Here is a 26,632-nt window from a genome sequence, read left to right on the forward strand (position 1 = left end):
CATTTCTTCTACTGTGAAACCACTGATTGCTTAGGATCTAGCAGCACCTCAGATTATATAATAGAAATAATATGGACAGTAGAAATATGGACAGTAGAAATAAAATGGCAGTAGAAATTTAGCATAAATTGCTGAGTAGCTAAATCCTAGCTTCATTAATCAAAACATTTTGTATACCTTTTGTGCTATTTAGTAACTGTCATTTGTTGCTATTAATGGAAGAAAAAGTCCACATGGTTTATTTTCCATTGAACAGAATGTCCTACAATTAGCAATTAAATTAATTTTTTAATACAGAAAATTAGATAGGTGGATTAGATGCGTATGTTTCCTCCTAAACCTGTTACTTTCCATGATAGCTATAGGATTCATTTAACTGTAGCCAAGATATTAAAAAGGCAGCTGAATACTGCTGTAATTTGCCTTTGAGACTAATCTATGGCCAGCTTTTTATATGGCATGTTAAATTATACACAGATTATAAAGAGACCACAGTAGATTGAACAATTATATTAATGACTATTAAATGATTAACTATGGATTCAGTGTAGTGAAAATGAGATTATTTCACCTATGAGACAGACACGTAGTTAAGATGTTCCACATGGCAAATTAGTATGGTTCCATATTATAGTGGTCCACAACAGTGTTGGACATTTCAAATTGTTTTGGGATTAAACTGACGTGTTAATTGTTCCAAAGGTGACAATTAAACATTTATCTAAGTGTTCTATTTAGGGGGTACTGTACATCTGGAAAGTGTTTTACCAAACACCAGATCTCTGCCTCAATTAATTTACAATCTAGCTCTAATTGAATATGCTGGAGAATAACATGCACTTCCTCATTGTCTACTCATGTTAATATACCCCTTGTAAGATGCTGATATGACAGAAGGAAACAACTAATCCCAAATCACACTATTAAGGTATGTGAAAGATTATTAGCTTTGGTTGACTGTTCTATTTGTATATTATGACAAATGGGGAAAGCCAATAACCCACCATGGTCCCACACAGTGATAGTCACTGGGAATGGCATAGCTACGCTAAAACACTATACAAAGAGGATTGAGTGAATTGTAGTTCACTGTGCCATCCAGTCTAAATACTGGATATCAGTGTCATTGCAAAATCCTACAGAGCTGACTCCTGCAAACTACTGACTACATAAAAGTAAAAGCTTAATTGTCTCCTATTCAGATCTGAGTGAGAACCAGTTCAACTAGAGTTTTGCTTGAGTCCCCCTAAAAACACCTCTTTATTTGGAGACAGCACAATGAAAAGATGGCAATAGTGACAAGCCATTCATATCTTCAAACTAACATTTCTACTTTGAAGGGGCTTTGGTTGGTAAAACTCTTATTCCATTGCACTATACCAATCGTGGCCTGCAGTACCTAGTGTGTACTTGGAATAAACAGCTTTTGAAATTGTTCACTTTGTAAATGCTTCCGCTTCACATACTCAGGTACCATAGAAACAGTCTTTTTAAATAAGAGTCCAGAACACTCTTTGCCATTATCAAACTGCTTTTACTTATCGTATGACATTTAATCTTCTGCTTTTGCTATTGCTTTCTTTTGGCAATTATCTTACATGGGATTTTAAATTTTCCAATTTCAATGTTTCCAGTCAAGAATAAGATTACTTTGACTAACAAACTGCATTTTAGGTCGGTTTTGAGATATTGGGCCTCTGATATACCTAAAATGGTACTGTCTCCATCCCAGATTGATTTATCAGTTAGTGATGAATTGCTGAGAGTATTGGATAAAGGAGTCTAGCACTGATGTAACCAAGTGCCTCAGATAGTGTGGTCTAATGATCAGAGAACAGGACTTGATGTTTACTTAAGAGTTGCAGTCTATTGCTATGTGACCTGTGACAGATTTGCTATGTGGCCTTATTCTGTCAGCCTGTAAAGTGATATGCAAACCTACTTCCCAGGAGTGTGGAAGCTGTTTGTAAGGAACTGGCAAGTCCTTCTGATTAGATGTGCTATATAAATGCAAAGCATTATTGTCTACCTTGCAGGATGTTGTCTTGGAAGCAGATTATGAACAGCATCACTCAGAACAGACACAGTGCAGTGATAGTGCCATAAGGTTTTTCCATTCGGCAGGACTGTTTTCCTGTTTCAGCATCTCTTTAAAAGTGTTTGCAGCTGCACTGATACCTATGGATAAACAGTTGTTAGATGCAGAGTATGAAGTATTTCTCACATGTACCTAGATACTATCATCCAATTTGAACAAGAGAAGCAGGAAATGTAAAGCTGGGGACAAAGAGCGAGGCATGAGATGTGTTTACTGTTTCTAACAAGCACAGCCTTGATTGACATTAATGAGTGGTGGGTTGGGTCAGGTCCTTAGGGTGCCTACATGGCTATAGTTATCAGAATGAGTGAGTGGCTTCATTACTATCTGTGTGGAGAAGCAGTATTTCATACTGATGGTAAACAAGACAGTTTGGTGGAAATTGCACTATACATAAAGTTTAAGACCCTAATAAAAGCTGGTTGGTTAGTAGTTCAGCATATAACATAGGAAATGCACACGAGCCGCTGTAGACTAAAAATATGCAGAGACAGCTACTTGCAACTGGGCTTATCTATTAGCTATCTTAGCATTTCCAGGTGGCAGATAACTAACAGGTATATTAGAAAGACAAGGTGGGTGAGGTTATTGGACCAACTTCTGTTGGTGAGAGAGCAAGCGTTTGAGCCACACAGAGCTCTTCAGGTCTTCGTCAATTCTGGTGTATCTCACTTTGATGGAGGCCTTGCTTTTGAGGCAATTACTTTTCACTTGGTTCATCTTAAATACCCTGAGTTACTTCCCTAAATCTCACTCACCAAACAAGCTACATAGATTGCCCTTCTCTAGAGAAATCTGCGTCTATGCTGCAGCATACCTCACTGAGATAATTACAGGGGATGATAATGATCTTGGAACACTTAGGATATCTTGTACTGGGTGAGGGGGAACATTCTAGATAGGTTACTCTTCAACTAGTACCTGAAGCATAAGATCTTGAATCTGCTGATAACATTGGCTGTCCTTACAGTTGTCAGGCCTCCGGTTTTTGACCGGAACACCTGGTCGAAAAGGGAGCCTGGTGGCTCCAGTTGGCACTGTTGACTGGGCCATTAAAAGTCCAGTCAGTGGCACAGCGAGGGCCCAGGGCTAAGGCACTGCCTGCACTAGCTCCGCGCTGCTCCCAGAAGCGGCCGACAGGTCCCTGCAGCCCCTAGATGCATGGGCGGCCAGGGAGGTTCCCACATGCTTCCTCCGTGCCGAGGGCCAGCTCCGCAGCTCCCATTGGCTGGGAACCACAACCAATGGGAGCTGTGGGGGGCGGAATCTCCGGGCGTGAGGGCAGTGTATGGAGCCTCCCTGGCTGCCCATGCATCTAGAGGCTGTGGGGACCTGGTGACTGCTTCCTGGGAGCCGCGGTAAGTGCCACTGGGACCCCACACCTCATCCCCCTGCACCAGCCCAGAGTCCTCTCTTGCACCCAAACCCCCTGCTGGAGCCCGCACCCTCTCTTGCACTCCAAACTCCTTAGCCCCACCCCAGAGCCTGCATCCTCAGCTGGAGTCCTCCCCCCCACACCCCAACCCCCCGCCCCAGCCTGGAGCCCTCTCCCGCACCCTAAACCACTCATTTCTGGCCCCACCCGGAGACCACACTGAACCCCTGCTCCAGCCTGGAGCCCTCTCTCACACTCCAAACCTCTCATTCCCAGCCCCACCCCAGAGCCCACATCCCCAGCTGGAGCCCTCATCCCCCTCCCACACCCTAACCCTCTGCCCTAGCCTGGTAAAAGTGAGTGAGGGTGGGGGAGAGTGAGCAACTGAGGGATGGGGGATGGAGCAAGTGGGGGCAGAGTCTTGGAGAAGGGGTGGGGTAAGGGGGGGGCCTCAGGGAAGGGGCGGGGCAGGGGTGTTCGGTTTTGTGCGATTAGAAAGTTGGCCACCCTAGCTGTCTTGTATGAGTAATATCCTGTGTTAAGGAGCTTAAATTCCCTGTTAGCTGATAGTGCCTTAAATGTTTCAAAGTGGAAGCAGATTGTGATGGCATTTCTATTGCATGAGCTGGGAAGTGATGATTTACTTTTGAGGACCCATTTTCTCTGCTTAATACTGTAGTTGATGACACAGCTTCAATCATATAAACAATTGTTGCATATGGGGACGTTCTCCTGAGTGGGAAGTCTGTTTCAGAAGATTTATTTCAAGTGATAAAGCTTGAATCTCGTTTCGGTGTCTGATTGGGCTAGAGGCGGGATAGTGCTTCAATCACAAGAGTGTACTAGAGCCAGCAGTAAAAATTAGAAAAGCTGCAGCACCTGATTAATGTTTTCACTGTAAGATGCATGCTCTGACTATATTAGGCTACACACCAAAATGGGACAGTGATCCTACGTGCTCCAGACACTGTGAAGAAAGTAGTTTTCTTCTCAATTTGGGTACAGTGTGCTCACCCCTCAATTCAGAAGGAAAAAACAGCTATTATTGCTATATATAAATAGGATGAGATAATTACTTACTGGTTCTTTTGGAAAGCTAGGTCAGTCTGGCAAGATGCATTCTACTGAGCAGCATGTTTTTAATACTTGCTGAGCTGCATTAGCGGAGGCCGTCGGGGCTGGCAGGCCTAGTCAGTGCTTTTGGTCCACTGATGTTTATCTGAGAACAATGTCAGTTATTAACAACTGTAAAGTTTATCAACCTTTCTTCTCCTGCCCTCCTACTTCCACTTCCTGCACTACATTCACTATTGGTGGAAGCATTATGCATATGTTGGGAGCACAGGCGCCAACTTCATTTCTACCCGGGGGGTGCTTGACCCCCACCACTCTGTCCCAGGCCCACCCCCACTCCATCCCTTCATCCAAGCCCCCACCTCTGCCCCGCCTGCCCCCACTCCACCCTCTTCCTGCCCCTCCCCTGAGCATGACCCATCCTCACTCCTCCCCCTCCCTCCCAGCGGCTCCTGCACACCTCTGAGCAGCTGTTCCATGGCATGCAGGAGGCACTGGGAATAGTTAATCAGCGGGGCTGCCAGTGGATGCTAAGCACCCGCTAATTTTTTTCCATGGGTGCTCCAGGGCTGGAGGAAGAAAGCAGCATTACATTGTTTTTTCTTGGGTATTAAGACTTCAGCAGCAGCATCAATACTTATTGACCTCTTCGGCAAGATGACCACTCAGGTTTATGTTTCCTGGCAAAGTAACCTGAATACTGAGTGATCATGCAATCTTACTTCTATTTTTTTATATGGCCTATATCACCATGCGCTGCTTCAAACAACAACAGTGTACATGTGCTCATTGCATTAATTGAGTCATCAGTATACACTTTCCTACTGTACATACATATTGTAATGTAAGAAGTCTTAACATTATTCAGATAAAGCTAACTCTCTCATTCCAGGCAACCTAGCCTTCACTGAAATCTGTCCATTCCAAGTTTCTAGTTTTAAACCTCAACCAGTTTTTGTAGCTGCAATTTAAAACATAAGTATTGTTTAAGTATTTTTAAATGGGTAAAGTGGAGATTTTTCTTACTATGCCATAATTAAAGTTGCTTAAGAGATATTGATCAATGATTCATGGACGTATAGTGATATTTCATTTACCCCTCTTGATTCTACAACTCAGACATCTAGCTCAAAAATAGTGTAACCAAGACTAAATTTTAAAGAATATTTTCTCTTTGGTTTTATGTTGTAACTGTATTCTAATATTTGTCACCAGGTTTTATGCAACTCTGTTATTGCTTCACTCCCTCTCCTCAATGCCCATAGGGCTGTAACTTTCAGTAATGCTTCAGCTATGGAAAAACACAGTTGTAGAGAGAATTCATTTTGTTTGGTTTTCTTAGCAAAAGTTAAAAGCAGGTGTGTATTCTCAGATGAAACACTACTATTGAAAGACAAAAAAGCCTTTAAAAAAGAAATCTAACATGGCTCTGAGTAACACTCTTGTGCAAGCTTTTCAGAACTCTTGCAGCTAGGGTATAATGCAGCGGTTCTCAAACTTTAGCAACCCAAGGACCCCATTTTGGTTTTAAAAGATTTTGTGGACCCCCAAGCCCTCCACTCAGCCCTAGGCCCCACTCCACCACTTCCCCCAAGGCCCGACCCCCGCTTCACTTCTTCCCGTCCCAGCTCCACCCCTGCCACTCCTCTTCCCTGCCTCTTTCTGCTCCCTCCCCTGAGCATGCCCAGTCCCCACTCCTTCCCCTCCCCCGCAGCGCCTCCTGCACGGTGGGGAACAGCTGTTTCCCGGTGTGCAGGAGTTGAGGGAGGTAGGGAGAGGAGTTGATCAGCAGGAAGCACGGATCCCCTGGAGTACCCTCACAGATCCCAAGGGGTCCGTGGACCGCAGTTTGAGAAACACTGGTATAATACTGTAAAGCAGTAGAGCAATGGTATCTGCTTTAGCAGAAGGAAATAAAGATTTCTTTCTGTGCTAGCAAAGCTGAAGGAAGGAAAGAACACTATTTTATTTATTTAATGGAAAACGGAGCAAAGCTCTGGAGGTCATCCTCAGAGAGATACATACCTACATGTGAGAGATGATCGCTAGATTTCCAGACCATTGGTTTACATTTGGTCATAAAGAGACATTTCAACTTTGACCCTTACTATATAATAATGAGAGCGAGATTATTTGTGCCAGTGCTTAAAGGCCTCCAACTGGATGTAGTTTATTGTGCTAAGTGATGTACATACATGGTGCTAGGTGCTGTCTTATAATTAAAAACAGCCCCAACCCAGAGAGCTTACATCTGGGAAGAACAAGAGAAATGATGAGACTTATGAATAAAATGTCATTAACTAAGCAATAAGCTAGAATGAGGGAAAATAATCACCTATGAACAGCTGAAGGGTATAAACACCAAGGGAAAGAATTAATAATCATACTGGTATGCATGAGGGTGTTGTAGTAGGAGAACTGGGCTGAAATGAAGAACAGGCTGAAAACAGAACTAAGGATGAATATCCTTAGAGGGTTCTTGATGATGTATTAGCTGTGGAATAGTTTTCTTGGGGATGTGACAGAAAATTTAAACTAGACTGTATAAAACACAAGGAAATATTGTAGGAAGATGGACTGGCTAGTCTAGTACACTTTTTCTGTATCTTTTATACTGGAAATATATTGAGGTACATACAATATAGTATAAATAAGGGATGAAAATGACAAATTGATACATTAAACATCTTCTAAATAAAGTTTGTGATTACAAAACAGGTGTCAGTGACATGGGTGTGGGTGGTGAAGCCTAGTGGTTGGAGCAGGCTTCCGTAGCCAGGAGTCAGATGCCAGAGCTAAGAGTCAGAACCAGGTTACCTGGAGTGAGGTGGGACAGGAGGAAGGCTGGGAACAAGCAAGCACAGGAGCTATCCCAGCCCTGGGTGAATGCTTTTGAGTAGTCACTAAACTGCTGCTGCTGGGTTTAGGCACCAGTGTGCTGACTCTTCCAAACAACTGGGCATTCTAGCCTGCCTGTAACGGGCTGCTTATGTTCATTCGGTTGCCTGGAGCTAGACAACTTGCACATGTACAAATTAGGTGGTCTGTATGGTATGTGTCTGAGAGCATTAAAGACATTAGCGAGCATATTTACAATAACCATATTTTGTTTTTGAAAATTCATGAAGAATTGGTGATTCTAGGGGAGTGGAGAAAAGCAACCTGTTACTAATCTTCAAAGAAATAAATTGGTCCTGGCCATTACTGCCCTATGAGTATAACTTTGATCCTTAATAAATTAAAAAATACATACTGAGTGAAGCATCTCTCACTATTTAAAATAGTTAAAACACGAGCAATACACAGCATGAATCAATTGCTTAATGGGTACTGCTCCCATAAGTATCCAACTTATCAGTTAGATCTCAAGAAATCTTGCTTGCAGTACCATCACTTAGTCATTTTGCACTAAACAGCAAGATGCTTAATGCTTTTCCCAGTGGTATTCTAATTAGCAGGTAACCTCTTTCCAGTTTGAAAGGCTTTAATTATGCCTGCCCTTTGTTTCTAGCTCTTGGCCTAATTTTCTGTTCAATGTGACATTTCCTCTCTTTAGACTGCTTTTGGTTTTTGATTGACACTTTTATTTGATTATTTAGAAAGACAAATGCATGCATGAGAGCACCCACAACATGCAGCCTGTATATTCTTATCACCTCTAACAAAAGAATAAAGTCTTGTTATGCAGTAAAATGGCAGCAGTGTTAAAAAGACACACGATTATCTCAGTAATCAGGATGGTGACCCACAAAAGACAAGTGAAGGGTGGGGGAAATGAGAGGGAAGTAGGAGTGGTAGAAGAGATAATGGAGATGTCTACTTTAGTAGTTTATGCTTATTAAAAATAGAACATGGATGATATTTGTTTTTTTTTTAAAAATGAGTTATTGTGGCACCTTAGAGACTAAATCAGCAAATTTGTTAGTCTCTAAGGTGCCACAAGGACTCCGAGACTAACAAATTTGCTGATATAGTCTCTAAGGTGCCACAAGGACTCCTCATTTTATTTTATTTTTTTGCTGATACAGACTAACATGGTTACCACTGAAACCTGATATTTTTATTACTGTAGTGCCTTGAGGCCCCAACTGAGATCAAAGCCCCATTGTGCTGGGTACTGTACAAACACACAGCAAGGGACAGTCCTTGCCTTGAAGAGATTATAATCTAGTTAGACCAAAGTTAGGAAGGGGAAATGAAGGCACAGAGTGATGAGATGACTTGACCAAGGTCAACCCCTAGTCATTGGATGAGCTGGGAAGAGGACTCTGGTCTCCTGATTTCCAGTCCTGGCCCTATCTGCTAGAGCACACTGCCTCTTAAAGTCTTTAGTCTGTTTTCTGCGGGGTTGGTACACCATTTTGTTTCTTCAATATGAACGGAAAAGTACTTTGAAACACGCTGTTACTTTTATTTGGAGAGAGCGTTTTGAAAGCAATATGATAAATTGTTCAAAGTAATATCACAGATCAGACAGCCAATAGAGTTGTTAATCCTGTCCAATTAAAGTGCTCACTATCAACATTACAGCTCACAGTGAACCATGTATTAAACAGTGTTAAATCTTGGATTGAAAAATCTTAAACTAGTCCCAAATAAATGGAAATGAATCCCTGAGCACTCATCCCATAACTGAAAAGGGTCTCTTACAGTTAGACTAAGCAAATGTAATACAACCCGAAATGTGCAACACTCCATTTCATTTGAAATGCCTTTTTGTCCCTTGATCTGAGCAGTCTTCACTGATGTCCGCTGACCAGAGAGCAGCCTTCATTGAAATTTTTAATTGCTGTAATAGGATCTTTGAACTGATTTTACCAACTGCATTATGCATGTTTGTATGTAAACACCCTAGAATGTATTATAATCAATAATGTAGCGCCCAGGGGCTGCCTCAAAAACATTCTCCCTTAGCCTGTGATAAACTCCTGTGCCAGGTGTGTGCGCGCTACAAGAAAAGTTGGCTTAGGGTCTAGAAAAATCTATCCTTCGCTGGGTAGGAGTGAAGACCTGGTTGTGAATTCTGGGGTTATACATGCCATTTTGTGCAATTTGACCCATTTCAATGGAAAGTACCCTCTATGCACAAATATAAATGACTGCATGAAGTGCAAAAAACTAGTGATTAACACTTATTGCAAAGGCTTGGTTTTTTGTTTCCTGTCCCCTCTCTCTCTAGGTTCATTGTATCCTCTGCAGACGCTTAACACTCTATTTAACAGACCTTGTCAGACTAAAAATTTAGGTTCTGCAGAAGTTAAATCAGGGGGCATGCTGTTATCTGGGAAAATTAAACAAAGAGGTATCTACAGAATTTTTTTTCTGTAAATAGTTTTTAAAATTTATTTTCCATGTGCTCTTTTAAGGGTAATATAACCTATATGTAATCATTACTAGGTTTTTTGAGAGGCACTGTGGGGAAAAATGAGGGCAGTAGAAGGGCAGCTTAAGAGTACATATTAAAAATAAATGTGCGTAATTCAGCACAGGAAACAGTGTGTGATTAACAAGCTTAATTTGTGAAATATTTACTGCTCTATTTCTCTTTACTAACTGTAACTTTGAATACTGTAGACTTTGAAATAAAGTGAAAGGAAACAAGTGACTTGATTCTAAAAAGAAGTATTTAGCAAATTTTAGGGTTAAAGACTTTTCATAAACCAGTGCCAATTCTGTGGCTTGGAGCTTCTGTGACTCCATTTGCAGTTTGTTTTCTTTGTAGAAGCCACATAACAATATAGCTTGAGTGATTATTTTTCTACTACCACACTGCTTTTCACATTTCTGTTCTATGAAATTCAGAGGGGAAGGGTAGGAAGCTTGTCATCTGACACAATACCCTCTTTCAATTGCATTTCTGTCTATATGGTGTAGGATTCATTGTTCTCACCAGAGGTAATTCCAAAACTTCAAAATTTTCAAATTCCAACAAATTGTCAGCATTTTTCAACCAATGGTGTAACCCAACAGTGTAACTCACTTGCTGGAGTGGAAGAGGCAGTAGCAGCTTGTGATGAATTACCCCTGAGCCTGCTTAAGTCTGAGTCATCCCTGAGCCAGATTGTGGAGTGAATCATCAGAGGCAATTACCTGCAGATTTTGTGATTGGCTGAACCTGGGTTGAATGGGGTGGGGCTTATCTGCAGGTGAGGACCCACCCTGGTAATTCTAAGTCAGGTATACAGGTTCCTAAGGGATGTGGTCTCTCCTGTCTGCTCAATGTCACTACGTACCCAAGAACACTCCCATTGCCAGCAATTTCAATAGACTCCCCTTGTTCTTGCTCCTCTTACTCTAGCCCATGCCTGTTTCCACACTAGTCTGCCTTGTATCCGTCTATAAGTGCCCCTGCCTCAGCTGGCCACCTGGCAATTTGGACGCAGCCCTAGGGTCTGGTCTCAGTAACTGGACTGCAGACCAAGGTCATGTGAACCAGGACCAAACTCAGAACTCTCTAGAAAATGTAGAGCGAGCTTCGAGAGACCAGAAATGGTGTCCATTGGCAGAATAGGAACTCATCCACAAATTAAGTAAGGGAAATCTGAATCCTTTTACCTAGTACTCTATATCTCAACAATCTTAACGAGGATAAATGAATCCTGTTTTGTTTCACTATTTGGGTAGAATTTCCTCGAAGTGGTTCATCTCTGTCTCCTTCAAGCCAAACAAGGCTTCCCCTGCACTCGTTTGTCTTTCCCCTGTACACCTTGGAGATTTGTTTGCATCCATTTCAGGTAATGCCTGGACTATACTTTTCCCACCTCTCCTAATTCTGTCTTGGATGATAGATGCATCACCCTCCAGGAGTGTTTCTCAGGAGGCCTGGGATTACCTTAAATATCTTCTCCACTATGTGAGGATGCTAAACTGCTCTTTTCATGAAATTCATTGAATTACCTTCAAGGAAGGTAAGAAAGTTTTCACCATCCATTCTTCATGTCAGAAGACTGAGGCCCAACAACTGCTCTCCTTAAAACCTCAAACATACAAATTGCCTAGGACTCTTCTGATACTTGCCTTGCTGCTTCCAGTGTGAATCATGTGGTCACTGTCTTATCAAACAAGGAATCAAGACTTTGAATTTAATTAAATCTAAATTAATTAATTCATGTATTCAAGAAGCTATGCCACACTATATGAGCTGCCTGCCAAGATAAGATGCCATATTTCCCATGCCGTAGTTGCCTTATGGACCCAAAGCAAAAAGGCCCCTTAGAGATAAATCTGCAATGCAATCACTTAATGCTTCCTGACCACATTTACGAAACACTATAGACCACATCAGCTGACAAAATTTTGGTTGCAAGGAATGTTGCTTGTTGGCCATTAATATTGACTTTTGCTCCTGACAGAAAAAGAGCTAGTTTCCACAGTTCATCCTTCCAGTCATTTGTCCCTCTGTCCTACCTCCAGGTAAGCATGCCTCTGTGGGTGGGTCCCCATCACCCTTTCTTGTGTAGGGACAGCTATATGGAACTCCACATTCTGTAATCATGGCAGCTAATCAGAATTTTTGCTCATGTATCTATTAATTTGTTTTTGCAACTTGGTTACGCTCATCCGGAGGTGTATTGATATGTATATACAGACTCTTGCCTTAAAGTTAGCAAAACTGAGTAGGCTAACATGATTTTTATAAACACAAGGACTCAACCAATAGGATAGAGAATTAAGAAGGCAGGAGTTGAATGGAAGGATGTGAAAATTCTTTAAAGAAGAAGACATCTGTATGACTTGCCACAGACAACAGGAAAACCTTACAATCTGTACTGGTATAACAAAGTCTCTTAATGCAAATTAGCAAGTGAAGGAGCTTGTCATCGTACTTGTATCTGGAGGGAGAACTTGCTGTCGTTTTCCCTGGGAAATTGCTCTGGCAGTTTTACAAACACCCGTATTTATTTAGGGTTAACTAACCAGCAACATGGCTGCCAGCACCAAGGGCTCTGACTGATTGTCAAATTTCTCAGTTCCCCCCACAGCCAGAGGAGGATCATCAGCCATGTAAGGGAGAGAGAGGCAGGTTTCCTCTCCCACCGCTGGTTTGTCTCCTCTTTGGGACCACCCCTTCTCTTGATTCTTCTCCCATTCTTGCCATGTCGCTCCCAAGTGGCCACCAGCATGAAGGGCTCAGCACATGTTGCTTTAAGCCTCCATGTCCCCAGAGCTTCAGGCAGGAATAACTGGCTGTGATTCCCACTGCCCCACACCCAATCATCCTCAGAGTTCAGAGAAAACCACAGACACTGTCTGACCAAACATATCTCACTTGAGCCCCAAACCGAAGAACTCTAGGTAAAGAAGCTGAAAATCCCATGTTCTCCTGAAAGCCCTAACTCATGAATAGCAGGGCCGCCCAGAGGATTCAGGGGGCCTGGGGTCTTTGGCGGCGGGGGCCCCTGCTTCAGTGGTAATTCGATGGCAGGGGGTCCTTCCGCTCTGGGACCCGCCGCCGAAGTGCTCCGAAGACCCGCGGCGGGGGCCTCCCGCCGCTGAATTGCCGCTGAAGACCCGGCACTTCGGCGGCGGGTCCCGCTTCGGCGGTAATTTGGCAGTGGGAGGTCCTTCTGCCCTGGGGCGGAAGGACCCCCCCCACCCCGCCGCCGAAGACCCGGAGTGGAAGAAGCTCCGGGGGCCCGGGCCCTGCAAGAGTTTTCTGGGGCCCCCAGAGCGAGTGAAGGACCCCACTCCAGGGGCCCCAAAAACTCTCATGGGGGCCCCTGGGGCAAATTGCCCCACTTGCCCCCCCCTCTGGGCAGCCCTGATGAACAGGGCCAGATTAACGCAGAGGTTTTAGGGGCTGCAGCCCAAGGCCTCAGGCTAAGGGGGGGCCCGCAGGCCCGTGGGCTGGATGTGGCCCAGTGCTTCTTTTCATCCAGCCCGTGGCAAGCCTCTGCGTCACAGGCTGGACACCGTTCCCTGAGCCTCGGCGCCTCCTCCCACCTGCGGGGCTGGAGCTGTGAGCGCTGGCTCACTGGCATGCCCCTGTGGCCCCTAGGCAAGGGGCATTCAGGGAATCACTGCACGCTGCCCCCTCCCCCAGCGCTGGCTCCGCAGCTCCCATTGGCCAGGAATCATGGCCAATAGGAGCTGCGGGGGCAGTGCCTGCGGGCACAGGCAGCATGCACTGCACAGAGTGGCCTGGCCCCTCCGCCTAGGGGCTGGACATGCTGGCCACCTCAGGGAGCAGAGCAGCATGGAGCCAGGGCAGGCAGGGATCCTGCCGTAGCCCTGCTGCACCGCTGACCAGGAACCGCCCATGGTAAGTTCCTCCTGGCCAGAGCTTGCACCCCTACCCCAGCCCAGAGCCCCCTCCTGCACCCAAACTCCCGCCCGGACCCCACACTGCCATCTGCACCCCAACCGCCTGTCCCAGCCCTGAGCCCCCTCCTGCATGTAAACTCCTGGCCCCACTCAAACTCCTGCTGCCACTGCGCCTTCAGCCAGAGCCCCATGTCCTTTAAATCGCCGCCAAAGCCCCAGGTGGCACGGGCTGGGCAGTGCTGAAGGGCTGGGCAGCACTGAAGGGCTGGCTGGGGGATTTTGGTCCCAGCCCCGCCCCTTGTGCCTGAGGCCCTGCCCCTTCCGGGGTCCCAAAGTTGCCTCCCACCACCTTGCCCAGGACTCTGGCCACCCTGTGTACTGGTAAGTCATTTAAGTTACTTTCACCTCTGGACACAGGCATCAAGTGGTTTTCTCAGATAATGAAATTCTGCAAGGTTTTAAATAACAACAGGCAAGATTAGCCATGTTTTGGTTTTAGCTGCTTTACTGACACAAAAAGGAAAGACATCAATTTTACATGAACACATGTCAAGATTAAAAAATCCATACCTGTGACTGATTAATTTTACGCTAATGAATTTCTAATTATCATAGATTGCATCCTCCCAGAGCTATGTTTATTTGGTTAGCGAGAAAAATGTCCATTAAAGCTTTAATATTTTCAAGTCAAATCACACATGCTGAACTCTTAAGTTCTTTGCCATAAAAACCAATAGCTGTCATACCATTCTCTTTTAACCAGTCTCTTGGATTTCATGCTCCCCCACCAAATCTCTTCCAGGTACCATTAGACAAAACACCTCAACTTCAAATCTCTCGTTCAGTGTAGGGAAGTCTGCAATAGGTAGGGTGATATTGTGCACAGTGGTGACAGATTATCTGATATTGCTAGATACTTTATAAGAGGTCCTGTGTTGTGTTTGTATGAGCTGGATTTTGGGATGCTGAGGTGAGCAAAATGGTGGACCGATGCTGCTTTAACATAGCAACCGTCATACGCATGCTTATGGGATACATCCACAGGTATGAATCACTGTAGGGTGGAACACTATAGGCACACCTTCCCTCTGCCATTCCTGATCCAGCCCCACTCCTGCCATATCCCACTATGCCATGCCAAGGTCAGGAAGACAGAGCAGGCTACTATCAGTATAGTGGCCCTACACTGCTGTTGTGCTGAGGGAATTCTTCCTTGCTCCATTTTGGCCCCTTTTGCCTTATGACAGCAGTGAATAGGGACCAAGGCAGGGACCAGAATAGCACTCCTCTGTATCGTCCAGAGGTAACTTGAAAGCCAGTTCATCTCACTGCAGCAGACTTCATGAATGGAAAAAAAGTAATGTACATAATTAGGAGCTTTCCTATTAGTACTCAATAGAAAGCTGTCGTCTTGACAGAATTTATCTTGGTTACAGATTTTCTTTAACCTAAACTAATAACTGCTTTTAACAACAGACATTTCCGAATGAAATTAGATTGTCCTTTAGATTTTTGGACTATTTATTTCCCATGGCCTAGAAACATTCAAGAAATGTTTTCTGTACTAAATGCTCCTGCACATAAGTCTCTTTTCTGCACATTCCAAAGACTATCACTTCCTCCTTTGTGGTAAGTTCTGAATTAATGCAAAACCCTTCCCTTAGTCCCCTTTAATTACATAGTGCAGATCATTTGGGTTTGGGTTGGTAATTAATATAAAAAAGGCAGTTTTCTGTCACAGTTTCTGATATAAAGTTAAATGCAACTCACCAGAAATCAGTACAGTTCTTTGCCCTCAACTTTTTTACTGTTGTTGCTGCTCATTTGTCTTCTTCCTTTTCTCCCCACTTCCTTTCTTGCAAGTACCTTGCTGGATGAATAATCTCTGCAAAACTCTGGTACTTCCCATGCATTCTCAGAAACACATCCATCTGATTGAGGAACCATCACCCTGGCAAGTCCAGCACTATTATGAGGGACAGTTAACTCTTTAAGTGCCTTAAACTGGATTTAAAGAGAACTCAGACTATTAAAAAAAAGTAGATGTTACAGGGTTTTAAATATATATGGAGAAATTTCACCATTTGCTTTGGTACAAGTGTATATTTAATATTACAGGTTCTGCAGTTGTAGTTGCAGTCTCTTGGGAATTCTGTATTTCCACTGCGGTGGAACTTAATATGGTAACTGAAGAGCCAAAATCTCTCTGCATCTCTCATTTTTGAACCTGGACTCAGTAATGCCATTGCACATGGGGGGACACAGTCACACTTCCCTTAGGGTCCACATTTGCAGTATAACACTGATTGAATTTACCATGTGCTTAAGGGACGTGGCAGATGTGATATTTACCAGGAGTTTCCCCTAAATGCATTATCCATTCACACCTCTTATGTTGTCAGATGGGCCAAACAAGTCATTTTCTTCCTAGCGTATGTGCAATGTGCCTCAGGTGGCATATGACCAGAATTCATCGCCAAATTTGGTCCATTGGTTGCTTGCCTGGGCTGGGTACTGACGGGGGAGTATGACGTGAACATTGATTCCCCAAACAGCGGCGGGATCAGTGTTCACGTCACAAACGCTGATCCTCCAAACAGCGATCTAATCTGGGTCTGGTTGGTTAATACAAAAGCTCAAGGTAGAAATATCAGAGCCACTCTGCCCGGGTAATTTCACAAGATAAAGGCCAGTATCACTACATATGGGCCCTCACAGGGTTGGCCTTTTGGCTGTGCAGAGCAGGATTCAGCAATGCCCCAGAAAGAGAGAAATAAGCCCCCTACTCCTTGTTACTCTATAACTGAGACCCTATGTAACCGGTAAAAGCAAGTTCTCATAAGGTATTCTGAATATGCTAGTAGGATATGAAAATATGATCTAAGCCCTGCTTTGCTTTTATGCAGATTACATGCTTGTGATACATCTACAGATTGAAATAGTTTTCCATACTGGAACGTTACAGTGTTTCCAAATAATTTATTTATGTGCAATAGCAAGGCATTATCCTTCATTAAATGTACAGATCCTCAAGGCTACAGAAACATTAATACACAAATCGAATGTGTAACCTCCTTGCCAAAATGACAGGTACAGCTATTTTCGCCACCTCATCTAAAAAGCAACCTTGCATTTCTAGCTGTCATTGCAAACTTTTTATAAACCAATTACTTATTAATGTCCATGTGTAATAGTAAAGAAAGAGAAAACTACAGTAAACGGTACAGTAGATTTACATTATAACAAAGTTTATAGAGTCATTGTAAGTCTCAGTGTATTCCAACAGAAGTCTGGATCTCTTCCAATTTAATTTTCTGAAGTTAGAGTTTGCAGCTGGGTCACTCCTGGTGTAATCTATGAAATGTATCTCCTCAGGCTGTGAACTGGAACAACAGCATCCCAGCTGTCACTGTAACCCATCATTTATAGCACTTGGGGTCTGAGGGCAAAACATCAGAATCACTTTATGTGGACACAACAACATAGCTAGCTTCATAAATTTTGTTGCAAGGAGCAATAATCAATACTTCATGTTTAGTGACACAAAACTGAAATTAGTATAGATTTTACGTCTTCTACTCTTCCAAATTATACAAACATTACTTGCCCCTTTTGTAGTTGCCTGATTACAGCTTCCATAAAGAATGTTCAATGATATCTAATAGAATGATTGAATGGTCAAAAATGTCACAACCAATTTTTTTAGTTTGTCTTCACCCTTAAGTTAATATAAAATGATGTCAAACACCAAAAACGATTTATGTAAGTAATGCAGGTTTTGTCACCCATGGCAATATATAAAGTCAATTGCAAATTGTTTTCACATTCTAAATTACCTTGCGATGCTCTGGGATATACTGAAAACAAAATGACCAGTGGAGTGATTCAGGAAACTAAAAGGTTATCTTTTAGGTTCAATCGTACTTCAGAGGCAGGCAATTTTTGAAGGAGTTTCTACTTATATCACATCAGAAAAGGATATTCTTGTAGGAGAGTAGAAATAGAAGGTAAGAATAAAACAGACGATTCATGGTTGGGCCAGTTTAAATCACTGGCTAAGTGGCAGGAAACAGTAAACTTTTCTAAATCTTGCACAGCAATTTGGCAGTTACTGTATGTCAACAATTATTCCGATTAGAGATCCAGAGGGAGAACATTTGGGGCAAAAAACTTGCCATCTTAACAAATCTACTTTATGCATAAAACATACTTTTGCACTAATAGTGCTCCCAAGGCCACCAGGAAATGAAAGCTGCATTAGTAGTATATCAGCTACTGATTGATCTTGTTTCATGTTATACAGCACACTTTCTATGCACTCTTGTATAAGATTAAAAAGTGCCATCTAAAATTCCTCAGTTCCACAATATAGGCTTTATTTGAGAAGGCAGAGCTTATGGATGGCTGAGCTGTTGTGTTAATAAATATGGCAATGGTTTTACTGCATACCAAAATGTTTAATTTGTCCTCAGATCAGCTAAGATAAGGAAGGGGTCTGTATAATGCAAATGTCCTCATTTTTGTCTTTTTAATTACTTTAATCTTCCTGAACTTGAGAGAATCTTCTGTGCTAGCGGGAGAGGTAATTCACTTTAAATCCTTGCTTGACCCTCATTGGCTTATTTTTTTTAGTTTTTTTTTTATTCTAAAATTAATGAGCTAAGAAATGACATGAAACCACATGTTGGCTTCTTGAATGGCCTTCAAGTGCAGTACATATATTGAATTATCAAATGATTAATTCACAAAAACAAACTGCAAAACACATGAAGCTGCAGATGGAGTAGTTCTGCTGTTTTTGAATAGCCATGTTTTTAATAATTTTATATTATGGGGGTAGAATATGTTATTTTATTTATTTAATGACAATTAGGTCAATAGAGGCTCTGGACACTGGAACTTGCTTTCCCCAGAGTAGATCACAAACAGTGGTTGCATTTAGCTGTCTGGGAAGAAGGTCTCACCATGCAAAGTGGGGCAATAGGCCACATCCATCTCCCCAAAGAGGAGTGTGCAAACAGTTGCATGAGGTACTCACCCCAGTGAAAGAATCAGGCATCTAATAATGAGAACCCACTGCAAGAGGGACAAATGGGAGCCCCATGACATTAGTTGTATCCTCTAAGAAGTTCCCAGTGATGACTTCCAATGGCTGGAACCATCACTCAGAAACATAAGAATTGAGTTGGGTGAAGCCCTTGCACTGCAAGCAACAGAAGAGACAAGCTCCTTCTCCCACAAACAACTCCACACACTTTTTTCCACTCCACCCCTCAGTTATGATCGAAATTTCCCAGGAAAACAAATGTAAAACTGGCATTTTATTGTCCTTCAGATCTCTCTTTAAGACTCGGTTCTGACTACAAAAACCTGCTGGTTACTAATGGCAAGACTGGTAGTGAGCTATGTTGTGTACAAAGTTAGATATATGAAAACATGCTCCTAGGGTCTGTCTTAGTTTTCACACATCCCTGTTTGTTTCATCCATCTATAGCATCTTGTCATTATCCAAGATTGTAAACTCTTTCAGCAGGGACTCTTTGTACTACACATCTGTACAGCGCTTAGCACAATGAGCCTGCTCCTCCACTCCGCCTCCTAAATCACTGATTGTGGCCTCTTGGTCTGTACTGTACTGTACTGTAATACAAATATTCAATGTCAGTGCTGCTCCCTAGAATTTCTATGCACTACTAGATAGATGTAGGTAGATTAACTCTATTTCTATATGGGAGTTGACTAATAGTCCTCTCTGTATCCCTCTCATTGTGAGAAAGCAGTGTTTGGTGTTATAGGGAATCTTTTTGCAGTATGTTCTGAGATTTCATTCCCTGTCAGGGAACAGTAAAGGAATATGGCTGTACTCCAGCCTAGACCCTAGAGGTGCTTTGGATTGCTTTTCTAGGGGACCTTGGTGACCAATAGCCCTGTCCTGAGCTGCCCTAAACCTTATTCAGCAGTTCATTGTTATTTAGATTTGTGTTTCAAGCAAAACAAAACTAAACACAATCAGGCTTAAAAATCCTGCTTTGAGTCATATTTGTAAACCAATTTTCTCACTGGATACTAATCGGTTTTATTAAAAATGAAGGAATTTTAAAAATTTAAGTGTTTTTTTTCCTTTTGTCACAACTTTTGGACAATAAAAAACTGCCAATCAGATTCAGTTTCTGCTTCTCAAACAGTAGTGCAGAGCTGTGATTTAAGGGCTAGATTGAACTCCTATTGAATTCACGGGGAAAACTCCTATTAACTGGAATGGGAGGAGGACTTGAACCATGTTTGGATTTAAACAATCCCTGACATGTTTTTTGCTAAGAGACATCTAAGGAATTTCCGCTACAAAAAAAACAGGGACTAATGCTGACACCACTGTAAAGATGTTGGGCTTAAAGTCCCAGCTAGTGATTCCATTAATTATGAGACCTTAGCATTGTTCAGTGGTAGAACAAAAGGAAATGGCTGAAAGTGAGAACTCTTGGCAGTTTCTTGTCCATGCCTACTTTTTCTTAATCAGAAAAGATAAGTACACAACAATAGGGACTTACCTTCAGACTAGTTTTTGCAGGTTCAGTACCTATTTTTCAGGGAAAGTCCTGGGCATGTTGAAGAATTTACTGGTTTCCCCTCAGTTGCCATTAGGTGTTTGTTTTGGATTACAAAACATACCAGGCTGGTCTAGATGATGGGTCCAGATGATGAAGGTGGAAAAGAAGCCCTCGAAGAATTCCACCATGATTTTAACAATTTCCATCCCACCATCAACCTCAGCCTAGACCAATCCACACAAGCGGTCCATTTTCTAGACACTACTGTGCTAATAAGCGATGGTCACACAAACACCATCCTATATCAGAAACCTACTGACCGCTATATTTACCTACATGCCTCCAGCTTCCATCCAGGACACACCACATGATCCATTGTCTACAGCCAAGCTCTAAGATACAACCGCATTTGCTCCAACAGACAGAGACAAACACCTACAAGATCTCTATCGAGCATTCTTAAAATGACAGTACCCACCTGCTGAAGTGAAAAAACAGATTGACAGAGCCAGAAGAGTACCCAGAAGTCGCCTACTACAGGACAGGTCTAACAAAGAAAATAACAGAACGCCACTAGCTGTCGCCTTCAGCCCCCAACTAAAACCTCTCCAGTGCATCATCAAAGATCTACAACCTATCCTGAAAGAGGATCCCTCACTCTCACAGATCTTGGGAGAAAGACCAGTCCTCGCTTACAGACAGCCCCCAACCTGAAGCAAATACTCTCCAGCAACCACTCACCATACAACATAAACACTAACCCAGGAACCTATCCTTGCAACAAAGCCCGATGCCAACTCTGTCCACATATCTATTCAAGTGACACCATCATAGGACCTAATCACATCAGCCACGCCATCAGGGGCTCATTCACCTGCACATCTACCAACGTGATATATGCCATCATGTGCCAGCAATGCCCCTCTGCCATATACATTGGCCAAACCAGATAGTCTCAATGCAAAAGAATAAATGGACACAAATCTGACATCAGGAATCATAACATTCAAAAACCAGTGGGAGAACACTTCAACCTCTCTAACCACTCAGTGACAGACTTGAAGGTGGCAATTTTGCAACAAAAAAACTTCAAAAACAAACTCCAAAGAGAGACTGCTGAACTTGAATTAATATGCAAATTAGATACAATTAACTTAGGTTTAAACAGAGACTGGGAATGGTTGGGCCATTACACTAATTGAATCTATTTCCCCATGTTAAGTATCCTCACACCTTCTATGTGTCATCTCGATTATCACTTCAAAAGTTTTTTTTTTCCTGCTGATGATAGCTCATCTCAATTGATTGGCCTCTTACAGTTGGTATGGCTACTTCCACCTTTTCATGTTCTCTGTATGTATAAATATCTCCTGTCTGTGTGTTCCAGTCTATGCATCCGATCAAGTGGGCTGTAGCCCATGAAAGCTTATGCTCAAATAAATTTGTTAGTCTCTAAGGTGCCACAAGTACTCCTGTTCTTTTTCTGTAGCTAGGTATTGGCTATTGTGAAGTATAGGCTAAGATAATATATAGGCGACTGGCTTTAGCTGTTGTGAATTTGGCATTTGGAACTCCTTGAGGCTTGAGGTATATGATTCATTGGAGGTGGTGGTTCTGTCTATTTTGCTCACTTATTGAAGTACCTTTTTGGATGCATTTGTAAACAGAAACATATGTGTGCTCTCGTGTGTGCAAAGCTGGGTGACCTTGGGCAAGTCACTGCACCTCTGTGCCTCAGTTTCCCCATGGATAGCTAGTGATAATGATACTGACCACCTTTGTAAGGTACTTTGCGATAAATAAATGTGGTTAGAAATCTAAGAACAGGTGTTTAGATAAAGATTGGGGCAAGGACTGCTGTTTACTATATGTCTGTACAGTGCGTAGCTCAATGCGGTCCTGATTTGCATGAGGCCTCAGGCACTACTGCAATATAAAGTCAGCGTGTTGAAATCTGTTATTTCTTTCCCTGCAGGAAGAACCCAAAAGGCTGCAGCATACCTTAGAACAAGTTAGTGATGACAAATATTTACTTGAAAGGTACGTATAAAAAGATTTTGGAGTGGTTTGCATAGCATTTTCACATAATCTAGTAAAAAATTGCTGTCACTTAAGCAATATTTTTTTACTATAACAATTAGTGCACTGGACAAGATAGTTTGAAAGAAGTATATTGTTTGAAGATGCTGCAACTATTGTCAGGACTGACAATACCAGGAGCAGGTGTTTGAGCTGTATAAAATAGAATAGCAAAACACAAAAGGGGACATAGCAAAGAGTAATCACGTGCTTTAAATACGTACTCTCAATATAAGTTTGCTCTGTAAATATTGCCTTCTGAGGCAAGCTTGCAGAGGTTTTTTTTGTTTTTTGTTTGGGGTTTTTTGTGTGAACATTCTGTATTTCACTTGGAGAGATGCTAAAGAATTTGTATGGCTTTATATCTCACCCCTAAATATTTGCTGATTTTTACGTAAGGGAGGATAACTTCTGAAAACTTCTGCTGGTTAAATGATGTAATTGGGTGTCAAATCTCAAAATAAAAATTGATTTCACACTTGTGGAGTTCATCTTGTGAACTCGTCTCATGCCCAGTGTTCGCGCTCATGCAGTTAGTCCCATCCAAGCCAATGTCCCATTGTGTGAGTTCACCTCTGTTCTTGAGATCTTCAGTTTTATCTTCCAGCATTTTTATGGTTTTCTTAAATTTATCACACTTTGCAGCATAAATTCCTTTGTCAACTTCTGTTGATAAGAATCTCTCTTCTTATTCTTGCATGACTTTTGCTGTAATTAATTTGCTTTATAGTATTTACATGTCAGCTTTTCAAGTATAGCCTCTGGGATGGAAGTTAAATTAGCAGGAATATGTTATACTTGTCACTGTTTTTTATGTCCATCAGTTTCTTCACCAGGCGTATTTGTCTTTGGTGAAAGGTCTAGTGTTGAAGCCTGAAGTCTGCATACATCTGATTGCAGGATAGAGACTGTAATTTGGAATTCAATTTTTTTTGGTTACCCTTCTAAGTGGGGTTGGATGCTGTGTCTTCCCCTCTCCCCCCGCCACCAATGGCATTTTTAAATAAGTAGCTCTGCTATGTACATGTCAAATGTCTGCATATAGTTTCATAGTGATTATAAAAATGTCAGCTGAAATAGATTAAAACATTTTTTATAGCCATCAGATTGCTATGGATGTGGAGAATAATATCGAAAAATATCCTATCAACTTGCAGCCCCTGGAATCAAAAGTGAAAATGTAAGTAATAGAAGATGTTTAAATGATTCATCAATACAGTTGAGACTGTTAAACTTCTGTGGAGCTGAATTTATATAGTGTTTGTCTTGATTTCCAAGTAGTTTTAAATAGAAAAAATCTCTGAGGCCTCAGTTTAGCAAGGTAATTAAGCACATGACTAACTTAAGCACATGAGTGGTTCTGCTGAACTGGGGCCTTAATGCTATACTTGTTACAGTTGCACCAATTTTGTATTTAACCATGTAAAATTGAGGGACTATTTCAGAATCTGCTTGATAACTGTATGTAAAGGGAATTTGTACATCCCTAGAGGGAAAGAGAAAACAGAGACAGGGAAGAAGGCCCCTTGTAGCATTTTTGGAACCTTAGAAAACTTAGGGTGCTTAAGTTTAAGTTGCCTCAAGTAGCCTCACTCGACCTTTTATGTGACTTCCGAGATACAATGCAAGTTTATGTAAAGAACATTTCTACTGGAAAGCAAAGCTGAAATGTTTAAGATATTAAAATAAATACAATATTAAAATATTAATGGGACATGAGGTTTCAAGTTAAAATCAAGTCAGTGTCATTTAGTGATGCAATTATTGACTAGATGCAAGAATATATATATTTTCAGAGAATCTTCTAGAAGATAGGTATGTCTGAAAAATTTAATATCCTCCCTTTACTGAAAATGGAAAGTGTTTTACGGATAAATGCATCTCCACATAAACGTAATGCACTAAACCATAAAACTGATTGAAGTGAACAAGATATCAATGTTTCATGTGTGAAGTCATGAGTTTTAAATCATAATTTTTAACTACTTCAATAACAGATTTTGAAGTCTTAGTTGATTCTCTAAACATTTTCCAAATAATTGTATAAAGTCAAAACAAATATACGTAGGTGTCTAATTCCAAAGTATCTACAGACTGGTGATACCATAATGGACACTGTTTTGGGCCTAACCCGGTTTTCTAAGGACCTGGGTGTGACAGGGTCCCCGGGATGCAACCTGGACTGTGGGAGTGCTGAGCCCTCCAAACCCACCAACCTGGGTTGTCCCCCACGCTATGATGCTAATGTCAAGTTCCAAGCCTCTGGCAGGTCCTGCACTTACATGGCCATCCACAGTCAGGGACACAGCCAACTGAGTTACTCATGAACCATCAATAGGGAGGCTTCAGCCAGTTCCCCCCAGCTCCCCACTCTTGCACCACTGAACTGCACCATCTTGCACTGGTCAGAAGTCTGGCCAGTGTAAGCTCATTCGCCACTCCCTCTGTGTGGAATGGACATACACTAGGCTGTGTGGTCTGAGCTAAGATTCCTCAAGCACTTCATCCAAACCACAATTTTAGGTAAAATATAAAACAGTTTTGTTAACAGATAGATTTTAAGTGATAACTAGCAGGCATAGAGATCAGAGTTGGTTACTTAAACTGAATTTGTTTTTGTTTCTTAAGTTCTAATTTAAACAGATTTAGCAAGCAGGCTGAAGTATTGACATATACAAATGATTTGCATATATGCAAAATAGCTCTGTGAAGTTCCCCTCTGGTATTATCTGGATCGGTGATCTGCTAGGTCACTCCAATCCTTGACTCCTGGAGCCAGCCTTACCGTGCTCTTCTGTGAGAACCCCCACTCCTGGGCTGTTCACGCACAGCCTCTGGCATGTAAGCTGCTCCCAGCTACTTGCAACCGAATGATACTAGCCAATATCTCCAGTCCCAGACACAGCCCTAGGAACCTCCATCTTGCAGTGTCCAGTTATGCCCGCTGGACACTGCAAGCTTATATGCGATCGTCAGTTTAACAAAGAATTGATCTGTACCAGGCCTGTTATCCCAAGGGGAGCCTCTGACATGCTCCAAACCAAACACACTGCTTCAGGTAGAATAAACAAACAAATTTATTAACTATGAAAGGTAGATTTTAAGTGATTATAAGTCAAAGCATAACAAGTGAGATTTGGTCAAATGAAATAAAAGCAAAATGCATTCTAAGCTGATCTCAACACTTTCAGTGCCCTTACAAAGGTAGATGCATCTCACCACAGGCTGGCTGGTTGCTCTTCAGCCAGGCTCTCCCCTTTGATCAGAACCTGAGTCGCTTTGTGTGGTGTCTGTAGATGTAGATGGAAGAGAGAGAGGAAGAGCATGACAAATGTCTCTTCCTTTTATCATGTCCTTTCTTCCTTCTTGGCTTTGCCCCTCCCCCTTCAGAGTCAGGTGAGCATTACCTCATCGCAGTTCCAAACTGACCAAAGGAAGGGGGGTGACTTGAGCAGGAGTGGGCAAACTTTTTGGCCCAGGGCCACATCCTTGTGGAGAAATTGCATGCAGGGCCATGAATGTATGGCTGGGGCAGGGGGTTGGGGTGCGGGAGGGAGTGCGGGGTGTGGGAAAGGATGCAGTGTGCAGGAAGGGGCTCAGGGCAAGGGCTTGGGGCACAGGAGGGGCGTGGGGTATTTGAGGGGGCTCAGGGCAGGGGGTGCGGAGTGCAGAAGGGGGGATCAGGGCAGGGGGTTGGGGGCTCAAGAAGTGTGCGGGGTGTGGCAGGGGGCTCAGGGCAGGGGGGTTTGAGGTGCAGGAGGGGTGTGGCAGGGGGCTCGGGGCGGGGGGTTGGGGTGCAGGAGAGGTGTGGGGTGCAGCAGGGGGTTGGGGGCTCAGGGCAGAAGGTTGGGGTGCAGGAAGGGGGGCTCAGAGCAGGGTGTGGCGGGGGCTCAGGGCAGGGGGTTGGGGTGTAGGAGGGGTGAGGCAGGGGGCTCAAGGCAGGAGGTTGGGGTGCAGGGTGCAGGAGGGGTTTGGGGTGTTGGCTCTGGCCCCGCGCTGCTTACCTTGAGTGGCTCCGGGGTGGCAGCGGTGCACAGCGGGGCTAAGGCAGGCTTTCTGCCTGTCCTGGCCTGCCTTAGGTACATGGCACCACGGTGGTGGCAATCCTGTGGGCCAGATCCAAAGCCCTGATGGGCTGGATCCGGCCTGTGGGCTGTAGTTTGCCACCTGGCTCAAGAGTCTAACAGATTCTTT

At 42.9% G+C, this 26,632-nt stretch overlaps 1 protein-coding gene across 1 annotated transcript in view; it reads left to right on the forward strand.

Moving 5' to 3' along the window:
* IQCJ (IQ motif containing J) overlaps positions 1-26,632 on the forward strand; it is a 218,885-nt gene that overhangs the window by 101,273 nt on the left and 90,980 nt on the right. Inside the window, exons 2-3 of the mRNA XM_045030329.1 lie at positions 22,335-22,399; positions 23,538-23,618. Of these exons, the coding sequence (XP_044886264.1) occupies positions 22,335-22,399; positions 23,538-23,618 (146 nt within the window). The remainder of the gene's footprint in view (positions 1-22,334; positions 22,400-23,537; positions 23,619-26,632) is intronic.

This window comes from Mauremys mutica, chromosome 9, assembly GCF_020497125.1.
Source record: "Mauremys mutica isolate MM-2020 ecotype Southern chromosome 9, ASM2049712v1, whole genome shotgun sequence".
Classification (NCBI taxonomy): Eukaryota; Metazoa; Chordata; order Testudines; family Geoemydidae; genus Mauremys; species Mauremys mutica.